The 20,984-nt window shown below is 55.1% G+C and overlaps 2 protein-coding genes and 1 long non-coding RNA gene across 3 annotated transcripts in view; all 3 read right to left on the reverse strand.

Annotated features, from left to right (window-relative positions):
* The window catches only part of LOC136375015 (uncharacterized), a 71,966-nt gene that overhangs the window by 36,899 nt on the left and 14,083 nt on the right, over positions 1-20,984 (reverse strand). The gene's annotated exons all lie outside the window — the stretch shown is intronic.
* On the reverse strand, positions 1,724-18,378 carry LOC136375020 (chondroadherin-like protein). Its single transcript, XM_066340375.1, has 4 exons — positions 18,250-18,378; positions 7,215-8,945; positions 4,449-4,591; positions 1,724-3,547 (listed from the first exon to the last, which is right to left on the reverse strand). The coding sequence occupies exons 1-4, from the start codon at positions 18,251-18,253 to the stop codon at positions 1,922-1,924; spliced, it is 3,504 nt and encodes a 1,167-aa protein (XP_066196472.1). The 5' UTR covers positions 18,254-18,378; the 3' UTR covers positions 1,724-1,921.
* Positions 18,025-20,726, reverse strand: GP5 (glycoprotein V platelet). Its single transcript, XM_066340374.1, has one exon. It carries the CDS (start codon positions 20,337-20,339, stop codon positions 18,768-18,770), a length of 1,572 nt encoding a protein of 523 aa, XP_066196471.1. The 5' UTR covers positions 20,340-20,726; the 3' UTR covers positions 18,025-18,767.

Raw genomic sequence — 20,984 nt, forward strand, 5'->3', positions numbered from 1 at the left:
GGCCAGCTCTTTATCCACGTCCCAGGCATGGGACTCGGTTTCACGTGAGGTCAGGACACAGTCTGTGTGGGGAGATAAGGGACAGCCGGGAGCCAGCAGAGGAGCTGTGCCCCCAGGGCAGAAACCCCTTGGAGGGGACGCAGTCACGTACTCCCCAGGCATTATCTGCTGGCACCACTTGACTCGGCACATCCAGGGAAAGCTGAAGATCTCCAGGCCGGCCTGTTTGCAGGCAATGGTCTCTGGAGTCCCGTATCTCTACCAGGGTAACTCACCAGTTTCAGAAACACCACCCCCACTGACAGAACAGACAGTCGTTTTATTCCTCAGGATTTGCCATATGTAGCTAAAAGTGCAGTTCTGAAGCCATTTTTTAATGCTTATAAACAGTGAAACAATCTGTGGCTCAACAGATACAACACCACCCAGGCTCTGTGCTCAGCCCCACAGCTCCACACCTTGCTGGCCCTAGTGTTGTGTACTGCACCCCAGTGCAAGCCAAAGACCCTCCCATGGTGACATCCAGAGTTCCTGGTAGTGCAAGGCATCTTGTGGGATGCTCATTTTGAGGCAAACTGGCAGGATATCCTTTACTTCCCAATGGGTAATTGCACTGATTGCATTTAAACTTCTTCCATTTTCACTTGCTCCTATAAAAGCTCAGTTTCTGCTTGCTGGGTTTCATTGCACTTTTCCTGGCAAATTTAAAAACAAACTACTGCACGTTTTCAACAGCCTTACCCTTTCAATGTCAATGTCGCAGGCCCCCATGTCCCCAGCGGGCGCCATGCCCCTGCCGGGCCCGCGGAGCCACGACGGCCACGAGATGGTGCCGCAGCACCGCCGCACCGACACGCCCGGACAGACAGACAGACAGAGCCCGGGACACCCACAGACACTCAGGGGCACACAGACACACACGGACAGCCCAGCTGACAGCACAGACACAGGGATATTCTCACACAGACACTTGGGCGCTTTCACCACACTGGCTCTCCCAGGGGAGCACACGCCTTACCTGTCACCCCTGGGTGGGCAGCACTGCTGGGACTTTGTGCCTCGTCCCCACAGGTCACAGAATCAGAATCCCAGGGTGGGAGAGGTTGGAAGGGACCAGTAGAAGTCATCTAGTCCAACCTCCCTGCTGAAGTAGCGTTCCCCGGGTACCCATGGCTCTGTTCAGATGGCTTTTGAGTACATTCAGAGAAGGAGACTCTACAGCCTCACTGGGCAACCTGTTCCACTCACCTTCACAGCAAAGTTCTTCCTCTTGTTTATGTGAAACTTGCCACATTGCATTTTCAGGCTGCAGGGCTGCAGACCAAGCCCTGACAGGGTAGTGGGGGGACCTGCCTGTGCACACCTGGGCTCACCCTACCGCCAGGCAGCTCATGGCCCTTGCTGGGCAGTCAGCAGCACTCACCCACACCTCCCTTGGGCAACACAGATCTGTGTCCTGAGGTTTCACCAGGCTGCAGCTGGGCCTCTCTTCCCTCTGCAGTGCCAAGGGAAGGTGGCTGCAGCAGGCAGACATGAGCACACCATGAGATTGCCAGAGTGGCACCTATACCACCAGGCGCCTTCACCTATGCCACACCATGCACAGCTCCTGACAAGATCCCAGTGTACCACATCGACCTTCACTGCCTCTCCCAGACACACAGACAGTGGTGGGGGAACAGAATGATTCCTGTCTCTGCCATGGGAACTCATAGCACAGAAATAATAGATAAATTTTAATTATATTTGAAATACACAGGAAACACATAGCTGAGAGGATAAATACCACCAGGCCAGCTGCTGTGGAGAGCTCGGTGACAGCTGGTGACCATGGCAGCGGTAGCGGAGCGAGACGGAGAGCTGTTTGTTTCCCAAGCTGGTTCAGAAGCTGCCAGAGCAGAAGCAAATGCCTGTCCAAGCTTTAGGGCACCGTGGGGAGAACTGGTGGTGCGGACTCGTTCCCGCTCTGTGCCGTGACAAGGACACTGACCTGCAGCGTGCCGCAGCGGGAGCGCAGCTCCCAGGTGCCCCGGTAGAGTGGCCCCAGGCCCTGGCCCTGGCCCGGGGCAGGGAGGCGAAGTCTGCGCCACTGGCAGGCCGTGGCATTGCAGGCCACGCTGACAGTGCCCTCGGCGTTGGTGTAGGTGCATTGCCCCGGGGCAGCTGTGTGCCAGTCTTCCTCTGGAGGGACACCGTGTGCTCCCGGGCACGCCAGCTGCCCGCGGGAGACCTCCACCAGGGACTGGCCCTGGAGAGCAGCTGGTTTGGCACAGAAGGCTTGGCCGTGGATGAGGGGATCAGCAAAGCTCTGGAGCCAGTGCAGGAGGTAGGAGAGGTGGCAGTCACAGACCCAGGGGTTGTCAGACAGCCCCACACGCATCAGGTCATCGCTGGCATCAAAGAGCCCCGGGGGCAGGCGGGCCAGGCAGTTGTGGTCCAGCACCAGGGCGGTGAGGAAGGGCAGCCCAGCCAGCAGCCTTGCTGGCAGGCTGGAGAGGTTGTTGTGGCTCAGCTGTAGCTCTGTCAGCCCTGCCAGCCCCTGGAAAACCCCAGTGGGCAAGTGATTCATGGCACTGTGTGAGAGCACCAGGGTTTCCAGCACTGACAGGTTAGCAAAGAGTTCCTGGGGCAGTGTCTCCAGCTGGTTGCGACCCAGTGAGAGGTGGAGGAGGCCAGGGGTGCCAGTGAACAGGATGGCAGGCACGGTGGCCAGGTTGTTGCCCTCCAGGCTGAGGACAGTGAGGTTGAGGAGACCTGAGAAGATGTCAGGGGCCAGGCTGCCCAGGGCATTGTGCTGCAGCTGCAGCCGCTGCAGTGCCCCCAGCCCGGAGAAGATGCCGGGGGGCAGCTCCTCCAGCCGGTTGCCATCCAGGTAGAGCTCAGTCAGCTGGCCAAGTGCCCTGAAAGCACCAGGAGGCAGCCGTGCCAGCAGGTTGTCACTGAGCTTGAGGACACGAAGGGAGACAAGTGGGGTTAGCAGCCCACCTGGCAACTCAGCCAGAACATTCCCTGAGAGGTCCAGGGCCTGGAGCTGCCGGAGTGGGTGGAAGATGCCGGAGGGCAGGGCCTCGATCCTGTTCCCTGACAAGCTCAAGTCCTGCAGGCAGCAAGAGGTAGTGAAGAGCCCTGGCTGCAGGGTGCGGATGGCGTTGGCTCTGAGGGAGAGCTTGCTGAGGCTGGTCAGCCCTGCCAGCATCCCAAGGCTGAGAGCTGACAAAGGGTTGCCTGACACCTCCAGCTCGGTAAGGCTGGGCAGCCCCTGAAAGGCACCAGCCTCCAGCTCCTGGATGTTGTTATTGATGAAGGCCAGCTTGGTGAGGGTGGTGCTGGAGCCCAAAGCCCCGCTGTGGATGTTGCTCAGGGCTGTCTCCACGAAGAAGAGGTGGCTGGCACTTCCCGGCAGGCCCTCGGGGATCTCTTGCATTCTTTCATTTGAGCAGAAGACTTTGGAGTTGTCATAGCACTGGCAGGTAGAGGGGCAGGATGGGGACAGTGCCCCCACCAGCAGGGACCCCAGCCCCAGCAACTTGTAGATCACCAGCCTGCACTGGAGAAGGAACCAAGCCTCACCTCATGCACCTACAGACAGGCATTGCTGGAGAGAGGGCTTCTCAACCCAAAAATGCAACAGGATCAACCTCTGAGACACCACCAGCATAGGCAGCTGCCCTGGTCATGGGGCATCCCTCCAGCCCCTGCTGCCAGCACCTCCCCAGCACTCCCCTTGCAGAAACGGGGAGCACTTCCCTCCCAGATGCCTCCCCGGTGTTTTTACTCTGTGCCCCAGCCCACCCTGTGACAACTGGAGTGATGCCACCCTCACCAAAGGTGGTAAGCAGCCACATCCTGCAGAGCAGCAGCTGGGGTGGGACCTGCGTGGGTCTGTGGAAGTTGGGGGAGGGCTGTACCCTCATCAGATGTCTCCACAGGCACAAAGCCAGGTTCTGGGGCAGGAGAATATGTGAAACACAGGGCTGTGCTGCACACACTGGGTGATGGGGACAACCCTGCAGGGCTGCTCTGAGCTCAGTGGCAATAGGAGTGTGCTCCACCACTTGTATTTCTAATTTCCTGTCGGGTACTTCTTTTTTCACAAGGAATCAGAGCAGCGTCAAACCTGCTGGAGGGATTTTCCGCCTGACCAAACACCTATTCCCAGCCCACAGAGGCACTTTTTGAGGCTGTGGTCTTCAGACCTCTGCCAGTCCCTCCCTAGCTGGGATACATGCCAGTGCTGCCTCATGATGGGGGATATTGCCCACCCCCCAGCAATCCCACCTACAGACACCCCACATCAGTGGAGCTCTCCTAGACTTACACTGGCACTTGAGAGCAGCACTTGGCTTGGCGTTTCCTTTCCTCCATCTCTCTTGTGTTCACCAGAGCCAACAGTGGCTCCCACCCATCCCAAGCCCCCAGACTACCCAAGCAGTGTGGGCACCACTTACCAAGTGTGGCATCACGGGGATGGTCGCAGAATCTGCAGCAGATTTGCAGGGATGCTGCTTGCTGAGATGGGACAGTGTGTTTCTGGGGCGGATGGGAAGCCAGGGACAAGCTTTTCCTGCTGGGGCGGAGCTGCCCCTCACTGCTTATCAGCAACAACAACCCATGTCCTTGGAACACTGAAAAATAACCCGGCCTCAGAGGGACTGAGGGTGAGGCCAGAGGCATCCTGTGAGCATCCTGGCAAGGAAGTGGGGTTCTGGCCCCGGACAGCCACTGGGGCAGGGATGGTGGCAGGCTGCTGCTGTCACAGGTGGCTCCAGTCTCACACCAAGGTCAGCATGCATATTGCTTCCAGGAACCCCCTAAGAGAAGCCCAGGACTTCATTTAATCTCACTGGGAAATGGTGCACAAATATCTCTGCCATGAGAGAAGATACCCATGGTGCAGCTTAGCAAGGCAGATGAAGGTTGAACTCAAGATGATGTTAAAGGTCTTTTCCAACCTTATGATTCTATGGGGAAGGGACCACTGTGGGCCTGTCATGATCACCACCAGGAGTTTTGCATCCCAGCCAGCAGTGGGATGGCAAGGGACCCCTGGCTCAGCTGAACCCTCTGGGAGTTTCAACCTGCCCAGAGGAGCAGCACACACTACCATAAAAGCTGCATTGCAAGGGCCTGTGTTGGCACAGGCTGGGCTGGCTGCAGCCATGGAGGCACCCCCAGGGGCAGGAGAGGGATACATTACTGCACTCAGTCAGTCTCATGGAGCAGATGGTGACACATGGAAAAACACATCTGACACAATCCAGTGGCAGCCAGCTCTAAAGGAAGCTAGGCCAGCTCCCCACCACCCCAGCAGTGGACCATGCAGGAGACAGTCAGTGTCCCCATCGAGAAGCTCACTGAGGTCTCAGCTTATTCTCCAAAAGCCCACCCACTGTTGTTGTATGGCTTAGCCCTCCTTGGTCTATGATCCCAGGCTGGAGGCCAGGGACCAGCAAGGGCTTTGCAAACACAGTCCTATAAACCTCTCCCAGCCTTACAACCCATATAGGCTTTTCCTCAGCACTGTAAAAATCTCTATGGAGTGGAAATCAAGTGCAGTCCATTTCGCTGCTGGGCCATTCCCCTGCTGCCCACTATGAAGGAATGAATAAACAGCCCTTGGCACTGGGAGTGGACAAAGGCACTTTAATGGGAAGGTCACACATCAGCACCCAACAGCCCTGTGACACAGTCCTGTGTCTCCTATTGCCATGCAGGACTCGGTAATAGGTCCTGTGTCTCCTATTACCAGAGGAGTGACCCACCATGTGCACCAGTGTGGAGCTGCTTGTGCCAGCACTGGCTACTGAGGCGCTGTGAGCAGCCAGCACTGTGGGGTGGATACCAAACACATACCTTGTCCCACAGCAGCAGTCCTCAGGCAGCCTGGGGCCACTGCAGCACACATGGAGGTGAGCTGACCCCCCGTGGTCATGCTGCAGCTGGAGAAAGCAGCTAGTTACAGATGTTGTGGGGGGATGGCATGGCACCCATTTTAAAACTGCAGAGCAGCCAGCACTTGCTGACCCTGCACTCTGTGCTGCCAGCATCCCCCCTGGCCAAGGCCTGCCACCAAGCAGGGGCACTGGGCACACACAGGAGGGCACTCCAGGGAGTAAGAAGAGGATGAAGAAGCTTTGTCAAGCAGAGCAGAACCAGGTTGTTCACTAGCTGGTGGAGGGTGTATAGGAAATGAGGACCAGGAATGGGGTGCAGTAGAAGCAGCCCCAACATGCTCCAGCAGTGCAGGAGCACAAGCACAGGAGCTTCTCCCAGCCCCTGCGGGCACTTCACACCCATTGTCCCACTCCTCTGCCCTCACAGTGGGGCCAGTGCAAGCCCCTGGCACCCTGTGGGGCTGAGGCAGAGCGCTGCAGGCTAGGGCACAGCCACAGCAGGGCCAGCACCAGTGTGCAGAGGGGACTGGGGGGCTGCTCCTGCCCATCCCTGATGCCAGAACACTGTTCCGTGGCTCTCCTAGCTGGAGGTGCATGAGGGAAGCAGGCAGATGCTGGGAGCAGGAGAGGGTGCTGGCTGTGCTCTGGTCTGCCCTGCCTGCAGGCAGGGAGGGCAACTGGGACACAGCTGAGGCACTCAGGGTGTGCCAGCCTGGCAGCAACCCAGCAGCTCCCCGGGGAGCCCTGCCCGGGCACCGGTGAGTGATGGAGCAGAGGCAGCTCTCCTGGGGCGAAGGTGCTCACTCGGCTCCTGGCCCAGAATGATGGCTCACAGTGCCTGCCCAGGCAGGGGCAAGGGGGGAGGCATGGTGGGGGCACAAGGTGGGGAAGAGAGGCTGGGCAGGGGTGAGGGCAGCAAGCAGCATGAGGGCAGCAGCACTGCAGGGAATGATGCAAAGGCAAAGGATGGGGAAGTCCTGTTTATTTGGGCTAAAGCACCATCATGGCCAGGCTGTGGCTCCTGACTCGAGGGGTCCCTCTCTCCATCCCACACCTCAGCTGCTGGATCCAGGCAGGGAATGAGCACAGAGGCTGCACTGGAGGCAGGAATGGCTGGGGACAGTGGGCAGCCGTGGGAGGTCACTCGGTGGGGAGGCCCTGCTGCAGAGCAAGGCAGGGCAAAGCAGAGCAGGACAGTGGTACATACAGCACACACAGTGATGTTGTCCCATCCCAGTCAGCAAGGGCAGCTGATGCAGAGCCACTGTCATGTCCTCTAACCCCACAAGCACTTCTGCCCTCAGGGTCTGCCAGATGCTCAGGCTTCATTTGGAGCCTTCATCCTCATGAGCACAACATGGCTCTTCTTCCTACAGCCATAGACCACCAGTGCCACCAGAGCAGCCAGCAGGGCCACACACACCAGCACGATGACTGCTACCACCACCCCACTCTGCAGGCGTGTTAGCCCCCACTGCCCCCTCTCTTCCTCCTCCTCCTTCTTCTCCTTCTCCTGTGGGGAGGCTGGCAGCCCTGTGGGGGGCTCCATCGAGGGCTCTTCTGGTGATGCTGCCTTAGAGGTGTCAGCAGGGAGCAGGGTGCTGGGATGGGGCGCAGCAGTGGGGGGCTGGGGGTCGTGGAACTGGTCCCGTGGCAGTTCGGTGATGGGGATGCCCTGCACGGCGGGAGGCTGGGCACACAGTGGGGGGATCTCACCCACCTTGTGAGGGTTCTCCTCCAGCCAGCCCTGCAGGGGCAGGATGCCCTTGTCACAGCGCCAGGAGTTGTTGTGCAGCCTCACCTCTCGCAGGGCAGTCAGCGGGGAGAAGATTCCGGCAGGCAGGTACTCCAGGGCATTGGAGTGCAGCTGCAGGTTCCGCAGCCCAGGGGTGGCCCCGAAGAGGCCCCGTGGCAGTGCCTGCAGCTGGTTATGGTGCAGAGAGATGTTCTGCAGCTTGGGCAGCCCCTCCAGTGCCCGGGCATCCAGGCGGCGCAGGGCATTGGAGTGCAGCGACAGCTCCAGCAGCTCCCCCAGGCCCTGGAAAGCCCCCGGTGCCACCGACCGCAGCCGGTTCTTGCTGAGAACCAGGAGCTGCAACTCGGTGAGGTTGCTGAAGAGGGCAGTGGGGAGGGTGGAAAGCTCGTTGTCATAAAGCCAGAGCTCTTGCAGGTTGGGCATGGGCCCAAAGGCACTGGGGGAGATGTCCCGCAGGCGGTTGACGTGCAGGGTGATCTTGGCGAGAGCGTGCAGGGGCAAGAAGACGCCGCTCGGCAGAGTGGTGAGGAGGTTGTTGGACAGGTAGAGCTTCTGCAGGTTGGTGTTGTGCACAAAGAGCTCCGGGGACAGCGTCTCCAGCTGGTTCTGGTGAAGCCCCAGCTCCTGCAGCTCCGGCAGCCCATCAAAGGCACCAACTGGGATGTGCCGGAGCCGGTTCTCGTAGAGCCGCAGCACCTGCAGCCGCGCCAGCCGCTCGAAGGCCCGGGGCGGCAGGCGGTCAATGTTGTTCCTGGCCAGGTTGAGTTTGGTGAGGCTGGTCAGCTGGTCAAACACCCCCTCCTGCAGCTCCTTCAGGTTGTTCCCGTGCAACTGCAGCTCCTTGAGGTTGCTCAGATGGGCGAAGTGGGAAGGCTCGACCTGGAGGATCTGGTTGCTTGAGAGGAGCAGAGACTCCAGCTTGTCCAGAGGCTGAAAGACCTGCACAGGGAGCTCCTGCAGCTTGTTGCTGGCCAGGCTGAGGTAGCGCAGGTCAGGCAGGTTCTGGAAGGCCCCCGGGCTGATGCGTGACAGGGCGTTCTTCTCTACGCGCAGCCCGATCAGCAGGGAGGCGTTGCCGAAGGCGGCGTCACCCAGTTCGGCGATGTTGGTGTTGATGATCTGCAGGGTCATGGCGTTGGCAGGGATGGGGCTGGGCACCGTGGTGATGTCAGCACCAAAGCACTCCACCTGGGCACTACGGACGCAATTGCACTGCTCTGGGCACTGGCTACTGGCCAGCTGGATGCCCATCAGCAGCAGCAGCCACCGCTGCCAGCCTCCCTGCTCCATTGGGCCTGCAGAAAAAACAGAGGGGGGGTTAACCCCTGCAATTTCCCAGCTCCCAAAGCCACTGCCAGGGATGGGTGCTGCTTTCCCCCTGGAAAAAGCCACTGAGGCTGTGGCCATCCTGCTCCCAGCATGACAACAAGGCAGAGAAGGGCAGGCAAGAAAGGCTTGAGACAGGAAAGGCTTGACTCAACCCAGACAAGAGCTCAGAGCAAGACAAAGCTGGAGGCCACAGTGCCTGGCTGCCATACCACAGCTATTAGTGGCATCCCTGGCATCCCAGTTCTCTTGGCTCCTCTGGCAGCCAGGAGTGTGGTTTCCTGTCTTACAGAGTGTGGTGAGCTGCTATCAGGAGCACTAGCCTCCTGGCACCACCAAAGAGCCAGACCTTCACCAGAGCTGCCTCACAGCACCTGCAGCAGTTTCCAGCATTGCCCCAGCACCCCAAGCACCCTCCCAGCTCTGAGCTCCCGTACAAAGCCAAGAGCAGTGCCTATGGATACTTTAGCTCCGGTCCTGCAGGAGCCTGGGTCAACAGGACCTTTGCCAGCTCCCTGGCACAGGCTGGGTAGAGGCTGGGTACAAGCTGGCCCTGCGTTCCCCCATCCCCAGCAGGAGGTCTCAGCCTGGCCTATTTTACCATGAGTGGGGTGTCTGATGTGGGCACGTGTATACAGGCTGGTCCCAGGGCTGGTGCCCAGCAAAGTTCTCCATTACCCCACAGGCACAGATACCAAGGACACCCTTTCCTCTTTCCTCTGGCCTTGGAACTTCCTCCCTCCTTCCCTCCCTAGATGAAAGCAGCAGCATTGTGCCAGGCTGGCATGGAGCAGCCCCCATTAACAGCTTCATTTGGCACTAGGGACAGAGAAAACCTGACACTCCTGCTCTGAGCCCAGCTCGGCCAGACAAGCGACATGCGACACAGGCAGCACAGGGATGTGGCCACAGTGCCCCAGCTGGCACCCAGGGTGCTGGGGCACAGCCCCTGCCCTCCTCCCTGCCCTCCGCCCAGGGAGCACTCTTGCTCTCAGGCAGGGAGGGAGGAATCATCCACAAGCCAGCACATATGGATTTCCATATGGAAACAATCTGCATCCAAGAACAGCTTTGTTTATAGCAAGACATTTATAAACTTCCCCAAAAGCTCAGCACATCAAAAGCACTGCTCATGTCACTCCCTGGTAAGGCAGCACTTAGAGCACCCACACTGGAGCAACCTTCAGGAAAGGCAGCTGGAAACAATTGATCTCTCATTTTCTTCTAGGGATAAAAACCTTAGAGACAAGAAACTGAACATTCTCTGCTGCTCAGCCCCTCAGCCCCTCAAAAATAGTACTTTGCCCCACTTATTTTTCTCTGTTGATCACAGTCAGGGATACATTGCCTCTGTAACTCTTTCAGCTCCCACAGCATCTAAGTTGTCTTACTTTTTCAGAGAACCTTAGCAAGATAAACATCTCCATCAAATAAAAAGGTGATGAATGTGCAGATCCCACCACTCCACCACCAACCCCCAGAGCTGCCCTGGGAGTCCCTGCAATCGGTGTCCACTCACAGGGGCAGCAGGAGAAGGAGACTTACCCGAGTGTCCTGCAGCCACGAGTGCTGAGTGAGCACAGCTCCGTGCTGGCAAGAGAGCAGAGTGTGGTTCATTCTTCCCCTCCCAGTATATAACCCGTCCAAATCAATGAATCAGCACAGGGGCAGTGGCGGGGTTAGGGAAAGTGCTGGAGCAGAGCTGCTTCCAACTCCTATTTCCTCAGCAGAGCAAGTATCTCGAGGATGGAGTTTTGGGTTTCCCCCTTGCGAACCCCAGTGCTCTTGCAAGAAGACAGGCAGAGGGCCCTGTGAACGTGCTGCTCATGTCAGCCAGTGCCCTGGCAGCAGCTTGGTCCTGGGAGTCACCCTGGTACCCAATGGGACACAGCCACTGACCCATGGGGGCAGACAAGACAAAGCCAGACCCCTGGGCACAACCTTGTCCTTCCCTGGCACAAGCTCACACCAGGGCTGCTCCATGGCACTTCCTGGGCACAGGCACACTCTTTTTTCCCTGTCTGTAGCTCCTGTACACATCAGGACCTCCAGCTGAGCCCCAGCCCAGGGCCACCAGTGCAGGCAGACCCCTGGGACACTGACCCTGCCCAGGTCACAGCTCTCACTCCCCCCACAGCCACGGATCCCAACGGGCCACAAACCCACAAGCACTCACTGTGGGCTCTGTCCTGTGGGCACCATAACCAGTGCTGCCAGCAAGCGAGCACCATGCCAGGGTCAGCAGCTCTGTGGGTACCAGCCACGGGCCAGGCTGCTTCAAGAACCCTCAGGAAGCCAGAGTGCTGCCCATGAGCCATGAGGAACACCTTGGCACTGAGGAACCCCCACTGCAGGCATCCCTGCAACCCCAGAGCAGCACAACTGCTGTCTCCCGGTGGCTGCCCTTGCTCTGCCCCCTCAGCAGTCCTGACACACAGGTGATGAAGCCTGGTACCCAAGGGTGTTTGGAAAGCATCTATCGACTTGTTCAGAGGCACTTGCTGCCACTCCTCCCCTGCCCCCTCCAGCAGGGTGCCCTGCAGTGCCCCTGGGTCCCATCACCCAGCCCAGGTCTCCCCACCTCTCCCACCTCCTCCGGGCAGTCCCAGTCCAGCAGCTACCGGGAACGGATATTCGGGAGGAAGCAGCTAAGGAGAGTCAGCAGTGTACGTGACCTCTTTGGGCTTCCTGGAGAGCCGCTGCAGTCCTTGCTAGGCACGGGGCAGCTGGAACCTCTCTGACTGCCTCTACTCCCGTCTCAGCCCACTCGTGCTTCCGCTGCTTGCAGCAACCTCTGCTCAGGTTCCGGGTGGCTCTGAGGAGGTGCTCAGATGGGAACAGCGTGAGGCTGCTGCTGGACAACGGGGAGGAAATGTGTCATGCTGTGAGGGCTGGGAGCATGCGGGGCAGTGGAAGGGACAGCTGCCCTCTTCAAAGAGGGGACCAGACCAGGACAAACAGCAAACTGCAGGGAGGGAGAGCAGAGTCCCTAAATAGTCTCAAAAGAAGGAGACAGGGATCGTGGGAACATGGCAGGGAGGAGGACTGCAGCTGGAGGCCACGGCACCACTATCTCAGACCGGAGGCCCACCTGCCATAGGACATGCTGGATGGCCACAGACCCCTCTCTGACAGGAAAGTGAGGGCAGAGGCTGAAACTACCCCTGGCCATGTTCCCTGCCTGCTCTGGGGCAACACCCAGGCATTTGGGCACAGAGAATGGGCATTTTGAAAACACCACCCACCAAGTCCTCTAGTTCACACTGTAGTGACACAGCAGTTTCCCAGAACCACACTTCCCAAAATAATCTCCCCACTTATGTGACAGCTCTGTAGCTGGAGGTCAGGCGCTGGGCTTGGGAGCTGCCTGCTCCCTGCAGCCCTGGTACGAGAGCAGGGCTCTCACAGCCTTATCACAGCTCTGTCTGCCCACTGCCAGTACTGCTGGGCTTCTGCCCGCTCTGACTCATCCAGAAGCTCACAGATTTTCAGCGAGGCAACACATAAACTAAACCTCAGCACTTCTGATAAACCACTGCCTCAAGCCCAGCTCATCAGAAGAATGTGGGACTCATCTCCCTCCAAGCAGTGCTGCCCCAGGGCAGACAGGGATGCAGTGGTGGGTACCTCAGACATCCTGCCCCAACAGGATGGGTCATCAGATTATGGTCCCTCCCATGATGGCAAAGTTTCAGAGCAGTCCAGGTAACAACCCTGACAAAAACCTGCCGCCTCTACCCAGGCCTCAGGAAACTGACAATGGCATCTGGCCAGAAAAGATGATTATTTTCAAGACATTGGTAGAAATAAAGCAGGGCTGAGGTAACAAGTGGCACACGCCCGTGAACCACTTCCTCAGCCACTCCCTGGGGTGAGCACATGGGATGTTGCCCCAGGCTACTTACAAGGGAGAGAATCAGAGGGTGAGAGCTTGGGACGGCGGCGGCATGTACCCACCCCACACATCTGGAGGGGAGAGGCAGCTCCTGAGACAGCAAACTGATATGATTCAGGGTGAGATTAGCATTTTGCAGTGAGAGGCTGTTCCTCATAGCTAGGAACTCACATGGCACTGGATGAAGTGGAGTGGGTCTCATGCTGCAGGAAAGCCCCAGGTTCAGCATTGCCTGGTGGACCTTTCCCACCTCCAGCTGCATCAGCCAGAGGCTGAAGCCTCCCTGACCAAGCCCTGAACAGTGTGGAATCTCTGCTGTGTCCCTGCACCTTGAAGGAGACGATGGAGCCCCGGAACAGCAGTGTCACTTATTGCTGGAGCTGTCTGCCTTGCTACAGGACAGCAGGACACTCCCGTGTCTGTCCATGCTGGCACACCCCCAGCACATCCCCACGGCCAGGGTGGCGGATGCAGCAAAGTTGAGTGGCTCTGAATCACCAAGGGACTCGAGACTGCTTGGAAAAATTCATGTAATCGCTAAAATTAGCAGCTTGTGGGCTTGGCTGGGAGAGCACATTGTTCATCTGCCAAGCAGCTGAGCAGCTCACCCACGCCATGCAGACCCAGCTCCCCCCTCAGCCCCTGCTCCCTGCACACCGCCAGCTCCTGTCCCAGCTGGCACTCTGGGCAGGATGGGACCTCCCCATGGCCGCTCCTGCAGCACAGAGCTGGGACCCTCCAGTTACTGTGCACTGCTGCAGAGTGCCCGCCCTGCAATGAACGCCCCCAGCCCCCGGGTGTGCACAGAGACCAGCTGGCCCCGGGCTGCAGGCCGAACACTGCCGAAGCAGAGGAGGAGGGCGGAGGGCTGGGCTAGGGGCCACGGGGGCAGTCCTCCCCGTGTTCCAGCACAGGGAACACCTCCGGGCCCGAGCCCTGCAGCAGGACCCACAGGTTCAAGCCACAGCTGAGGGCTGCAGGCGGGGCATTACTCTCTCAGGGGCTGGTGCTGGGGCCACCTCCACCCTTAGAGAAGCACCAGCAGCTCCTGCCTCACCACGGGCCCACCCAAATCGTTTGAGGAACCCAGATAAGAGAGCTCCTCCACAGGGCCAGTGATCCAGCCACGGTGACATTTCCCCTGCTTGAGGAATGCAGGGCCGGGGCTGCCTCACTGCTCATGGCTAGATGATGCCATCCTCTGCCCCAAGGGATGGGGACATGCCCCGCCTGCCCTGGGAAAGTGCTTATGCAAAGTAAGAACTCCGGGAGGGAGCAGCAGCAGCTTTGGTCCATCGAGGATGGTTAGCAGGCATGGCCACCAGGCTGACCTCCATTCAAACCGGGCCCACCACAACCCTCCTGGAGCTCAAGGAAAACGGCATTTAGGCTCTCCGGCTCCAGCGGGGCTCACCCCAGCAGCAGAGCTCGCCCAGGCTCAGCCCTGGCCCGATAGCAGCAGCAGGCAGGGCTTGGCCCGGGCTCAGGGCAGCGCTAGGCTGGAAGGAATGCGGGGCCCGCGGCCAAATCCGCCCGCAGAGATAATCCGAAACGGAAAGAGCTCGTCCGATGTGCGCTGTGAAAGGAGCAGCTGGAGCGGGGGGGGGGGGGGGGGGGGCGTGATGGCATGGGGCTCATACACTGAGAACTCTTTCCTGGATCAGCTTCATCCCTGTAAGGCTACCTCTGGCACCACAAAAGCACCCCAGGGGCCTCTTCCCAACACACGGAGGGGGAAAGGGCCTCATTTCTTCCCAGGAGAAGCGAGCAGAGGAGTGAGCAGCAGACTGCAGAACTGCTGCCAGCCATCACTGGCTCTCTGCCCTGAGCTTTTTCCAAGTAGATAGACACAAAGGCACAGCGGGACGTCTGGCAGGCCAGTCCTACAGCAGCAATTGCTCAAGGGCCGAGCCCAGTGGTGGATGGGGCTGGGTGCTGTTGGAACAGAAGCTCCCACCCTGTAGTGAAGTTGGGACTCACCCCTCTTGGCTCAAGTAAGAGTACATCAGGGCTTATCCACCCACAAGTGAGAATAAACCCAGATTTTGGCTACAAAAATGGAGAAATTAAACTTCCCTAGTTTGCCACTCCCTAGCTGGGAGAAAGCAGGAGCTTCAGGCCTTCCACTCACTGTCTGTAAACACCCTTGTGCCTTACCTCGTGGGAACGTGCCTTAGGCTTCATCTCCTCCCAGCTCTTCTCACATCCCTAGGATATTCTCCAATATCAGGGTTGCCAAATCAGCAGCCCCAGGCAGGCCATGCTGGTTGGAGGCCTAGAGGAGACACAGCCAATGATCCATAGTGTCAGGCAGAGACTCCCAGGGCTCTTGCCCAGCAGCCAGCAGCTGCATGCACTCCTGAACCACAGAGCACTGCTGGGGTCCTTCTCCAAGCACATCTGCCATCACCCTACTTCTCTCTGACACCAGGACAGGGAAGATCTGAGGTGCAGGCTCTGATGTTGCTGCTGTGCACTGGAGGACTGAACTGCATTTCACAGGCAGCTGCCCAAGCTCACTACCCTCTGCAAGCAGTGACAAGGGCCCTCCTGCCAATCTCACAGGGCAGAGGTGGTGGGATGGAAAGGACCAGGACACCAGAGACACATGGCAAGGATTTGTTGTGCTGGTGGCTTGGACGTGCTTGCTGCAGTGGCTGTGAAACAGGCAGAGCTGCCAGTGTTTGTGGCAGCAGTTCGTTCAGTTCCCCCCCTCAGCACCCTGTGCTTTGGGGACCCTCTGGATTCAAATCCCAACAAGCAAAGAAGAATGCCATTTGTAGTGACATCAAGCTGGAAACACAATGAATACTCCCATGGCTTGTCAGGGTAGGTCAGAGCTCCCACTGCTCCAGGATTTCCTAAACAAAGAGAACATGAGCAACTGCTACAGCAACAAGCATTTGAAGGGACAGAGTGAGCTATGGCTGGCACAGCTGGCCTAGTGTTGTACCCAAGCACTCCCAGCCAGGATGCAGTCCTGGAAGCAGGTCCTTGACTTGGAGGTCTGGATTACATGCAGGGCTGTTAACCATGACCATTCACCTCTTCCCCAGTATCAGGGATCCACTGGGTCAGGGATTAGGTACCTCCAGTTTCTTCCAGCCCTCTGTGTTCCCACCCAGCCTGGTGGCAAAGGCTGAGCAGTAGACGATCCAAGCGTGGGCTGCAGGGACTGAGAAAATCCTTGCAGACAGGGGAATGGTGCTTTGAGGCAGCAGCGAGGCAGGGCTGCCCAGAGAGGGTCTGGGGACTAGCCTGCTGCCTTCCTGTCTGCCACAGCTGCATCATGTTGACATGGACAATTGTCCCTTCTCCAGGAAAGACAGAAATGGGGTATGCATAAGGATATCCTAGGATTTCTCAGGCCTGGGAGTTTTTCGGGAAGGGCTGAGCTCCACTGGGCAATGAAAGAAACAATGAATCAGAGGCTGCTCAAAACAGTTCACCTCAGAGGAAAAGTTAGTAAATCACCCCAGGCACTCACTGCTCCAGCCTTTTGTTGTCTGATGACTTCACTTCCCCGTCTGGCTCAAGCGTGGGGAAAGCCCGATGACACCATGTGAAGAGGAATCATCCTCATCTTAGCACATGACTGTACACAGCTCTGTGCCAGAGCCCCCACGTGCCAGAGCTGGAGCTCAGCGACTGCACCGGGAACCAGGGAGCAGCGTGGGGGCCCAGCTGGCTGCCCTGCAGGGCTGGGGCAGCCAGAGGAGGCTTCACAAGGGCGACAGCTGGGGCTGCCCCCTGACCTTGGTTGGACAGCAAGGGTTGTACCCGTGCCATGAGCAAACAGGTGCTTTTCCTTAGAAATCAGACACTGTGCATCCAAGTGCCCGGAGCACACTTCCTTCACTGAGGTAACAATGACCAGCATGGTTTGTAGAACCATTTCCTCACTAGGCCTGATTACACTGATCTGCCTGCTGCGAGCAGATGCCTGCGTGGCACCGTGTGACAGCGCTGGAGCTGGCACAGCACTAAGTGGTCATTACAGCTGCCCAACCAAGAACCTAAATTTGTAACAACTCTCTCTTCTTAAACACTACATGAAACCACCCAGAACCACCACTGAGAAAGCTCACTGTTGGTTTTTTTGTTTCTCTCAAATACATTGTGATAAATGTTCTGGAGCCTCTGTTTATGATTCCAGTTGCAATTTGCTTTGTACCACTTGCAGTCACTTGCAATTCTGCTTCTTTAGAGATGGCTTTAACTCCTATTTAGTCAGGTTCACTAAATTTTGTTAAAACTGACCAGCAAGACAACAATCATTTAAGACTATGAAGAACATTGTCTCTTTTCAGAGCCTGGAAGAGGAATTTAGGCCCAGCAGCAGAGCACCCTGAAACAAAGCAGTCACAGTTTATTCTCAATGCCTAGAGTAACACACAGCAGGGAAGTAACCATAAACCTGCAGGAAAAGCAAGTTTTCTTAAAGTCTGTCATGTGCATTTAAAGGGCATCCAGGAAAGTCCCTAATCGTGAGAAAAGCACTAAGGTTACAAAATGACTTCTGGAGTAGAGGCTGTCTAGCCCAAGGAGCCAGGGAACCACACACAGAGGTTTTTAAGAATGTCAGAGCTTTTAAGAATAAACTAAGTCCCATAATGTAGATAAAAGCTGATAGTTAAATCACAGCTGCTAAAGCACAGGCAGTCTGACAGCCATCAGTCTACTTACAAACGAAAATATTCATACAATTCAAAATATTGATAAAATGTTAGTATAAATACCAAAACCCACACTGTTGCCTAGTAGTTGCCTTTGCACATCAGCACTTGAAAGGACTGAAAGTCAGGGAATAGCAGTATGTAATAAAGTAAAAAATAGTGAGACTGAAAATGTGACTGAACACTCCAAGTTGATGAAGTTGTGTACATTCCCCAGACAACTTCAAAACGGAGATGACACCTCGTGGCCCTCAGTTCAGCAGGCTCTCTGCTCCTCAGCTGCATGCTGCTGTTTTGCCATCCAAGCCCAGGAGGGGCCATTCTTTTCTCTCCCAGCTCAGTCAAGGTTACTCTGAAACCAATTCACCCCTGTGGAGCCCATCCTCAGTCCTGGCCATTTGCCTGGTACTCTGGTTTCAAGATTCCCTGCATCATGCAGCCAGGAACACCTTATTTTTTCAGACCACTGGCCAAAGATTAAGGATGAAATTGTTTACTTAAAATTCAGAGTTGTAGGAACTTTACAAAGTTTCCAGAAAACCTCCAAGCAAACAATAAAATACATCAAGATTATACTTCCTAGCTCAGCATCTTCCTCTGCTGTTAGCTTTAATTGGTAATTTTCCTCATGCCAACGGGAAATGGGCCTAAAGACAGTAAGCAAAGTTAAGATACTTGCACCACACCATTCTACACACATACCCATTGTTTAAAGGTCCTTCCCACAGCTCCTCCCAAAAACACCACTTGTTTTCTCAGTAAGGAGACACAAGATTGCAGGCAGCACAGAGCACAATAGTACTGGAGTACTTTGTGCAATCTCTAAAGCACAGTTGAAGCCCTGTTCCTATGTAGGAGTTCCTACATTGATGGCACTCCGTCTGAGCAGTGAACACTCAGCAGGCAGCTGCCTCTGGCAGGGACAGGGCTGCACTCCAAGGCAGGAAACCCACAGCACACATGTAGACGTGACCACAGATACTGTGATCTCACCCTCTGGGTTCGTGCACCAAGTGCTGTAACAATTGACACTGATTACAACCACTCTTGGCAAATGCTGCGAGGTGCATAAAACTCATTTCCATTATGTTATAAAGACAAGGTCCTTATGGTCTTTGCTATGAAGATTTGTAATCCAGATCTGAATTGAGTATTAACTGCTCAAATATTCAAAAAGCATCCAAAGCAACACTTTGAGTTCTTTCTTGGGCTAGATTTCTCTATCTTCTTAATATTCTTATCAGAACTACAGGCTGAGCAGGAATATTTCTGGAGTGCAAGAGTTGCCTGGTGTTACCCATCACATAAAGACTGAGCACAATGACTACAGTCTGGAATGTTAAAATCAAACTGTGAAAGCACAAGAATAGCTGGCAATAAGTAACTCTGCTATTAAAATAGGGTTTAGCACTGCTGTGGGCTGGAAACTCATCCCACCAGACGAGAGTAGTTAAATCTGTCCCTCTGACACTGTTGGTTCGTGCTATGATGCTGGGAGAAGTTTGGAGTGGAACATCTGAGAAATGTAACACAGGTTGTCCAACGTCTTCAACATGGGAGTATGTAAAACCTGGAGCTGCAGGAGGAATTGATGTGGGTGTGCTGATGATTTCTATGTTGGACAGGACTGTTACAGCAGTCTCCCGAAATGATGTGAAGTGTTCTGTCACAGGAGATGTCAAAGTCTGGGAATAAGTTGAGCTGAATGTCTGGTGTGTCATAGCTGTGGTTGGCAGGCACTCTGGGTCATCGATGTTTAGAGACACAAGAGAAATATTCTGCAGTGCCACTGGGCTGTGGCACATTAGGGATGGCACATTTTTAACTATTGTTGTGCTCTTTTGGAGCCATTCTCGGAAGCCAAGAATTTGGCAATCACATTTCCAAGGGTTGTCATCAAGGACAACTTCTTCCAGCTCAGGTAAAGCAGTAAAGAAGTCTGCAGGAAGAGACTGCAAGTTAGTACTATTCAGGTAAACTTTCTGGAGGTGCTTGAGATTATGAAAGAGGTTTCTAGGAAGAACCTCAAGTCTTGTCTCAAAGAGGGAAACATTCTGCAGTTTCTGAAGGCTCAGAAAGATTCCCTCTGGCAAACTGGAAATATTACTTGTATGGAGAGAAAGGCCCCGCAGTTCATTCAGGCCACTGAATACATTCCTAGGAAGAACCGTAAGCTCTGGGTTAAAACTCAGTACAAGAAGCTCTAAATTTGTCAGGTTACTGAACACAAAATCTGGTATTGTTGAGAGCTTTGTGTGATACAGCCATAGGCTACCAAGATGCCTCATCTCTCCAAACAATACTTCTGGAAGAGACTTCAGCGGGTTTCTGTACAAGGTCAGTTTAGACAGGTCATGCAAGTGCAAAAAAAGCCCAGAAGGCAAAACCTGAAGCCTGTTTCTGGAGAGTGTCAGGGTTCTTAGTTTACGAAGACAATGAAATGCATCAGGGGCAATGGAATGGATATTATTGGAATGCAGGAAAAGCTCCTGCAGCTCCTTCAGGCTATCAAACATACCAGACTCTATTGAAGACAGCCTATTAATATACAGCATCAGCCTCTCAAGCCTGGCTAATGCACTAAATATATTTCTAGGCAGTGCTGTTAAGTAATTTCTTGACAAGTTCAGTACTCTGAGTTTGGCAAGTTTCTTCATCGCACCACTGGGAAGTGCTGTTAGTTGGTTTTTGTTCAAGTAAAGCTCCTGTAAACTAGTCAGTTTGTCAAACAGATTTTCCTCGATAGATTTCAAACTGTTACTTTCAATGATCAATTGCTGTAGCTGCACCATGTCATCAAATGCTTCTGAGGGAAGTTCAACCAGCTTATTACCTAGCAGTTGAGGACTTTTAGCTTTCCCAAGCCTTTAAAAGCCGTTGGTGAAACCAGAGCGATGTTGTTTGAAGACAGGATGAGATGCTGTAAGTCCATCATCCTAGCAAAAGCATCTTGCAAGTACGATATGTTAGCATTTGTTATGTGAATTTCTGTCATGTTGCAAGGCAGATTTAATAATTCCAGGTCTTTTATGTGGGGGCCAGAACAATAAATTGCATTTTTTGAAGAGCAGTCCACTTTTCAGGACAAATAGATGCATCCAACTGGAAGAAAAGCTTGATCATCACTGACAAACGAAACACCAACATCCTTGTTGAAGTGCCAGAAACATTAGCTGTTACAAGAGATAAGAGAGAATCAGGATTTGATCATAGGTAACTTAGCAGCTCACAAAGATGTGTGATTATATCATAAACCTGCAAATGTGTGCAAAATTTCCCTTGCCTCCCAACTACCACATCTTGAAAGCAAACTTCAAAATCTCTTTCATTATTGACTGCCAGTATTCTGAAGTGCTCAGCTTACACTGAGAAGTACAGATAAATTAACTTTTGTCAAGGTATTCCTTATTTGTATCTGTACCAGTTAACTATAATAA

The sequence above is a fragment of the Sylvia atricapilla genome, unplaced genomic scaffold (assembly GCF_009819655.1).
Source record: "Sylvia atricapilla isolate bSylAtr1 unplaced genomic scaffold, bSylAtr1.pri scaffold_72_arrow_ctg1, whole genome shotgun sequence".
Lineage (NCBI taxonomy): Eukaryota > Metazoa > Chordata > Aves > Passeriformes > Sylviidae > Sylvia > Sylvia atricapilla.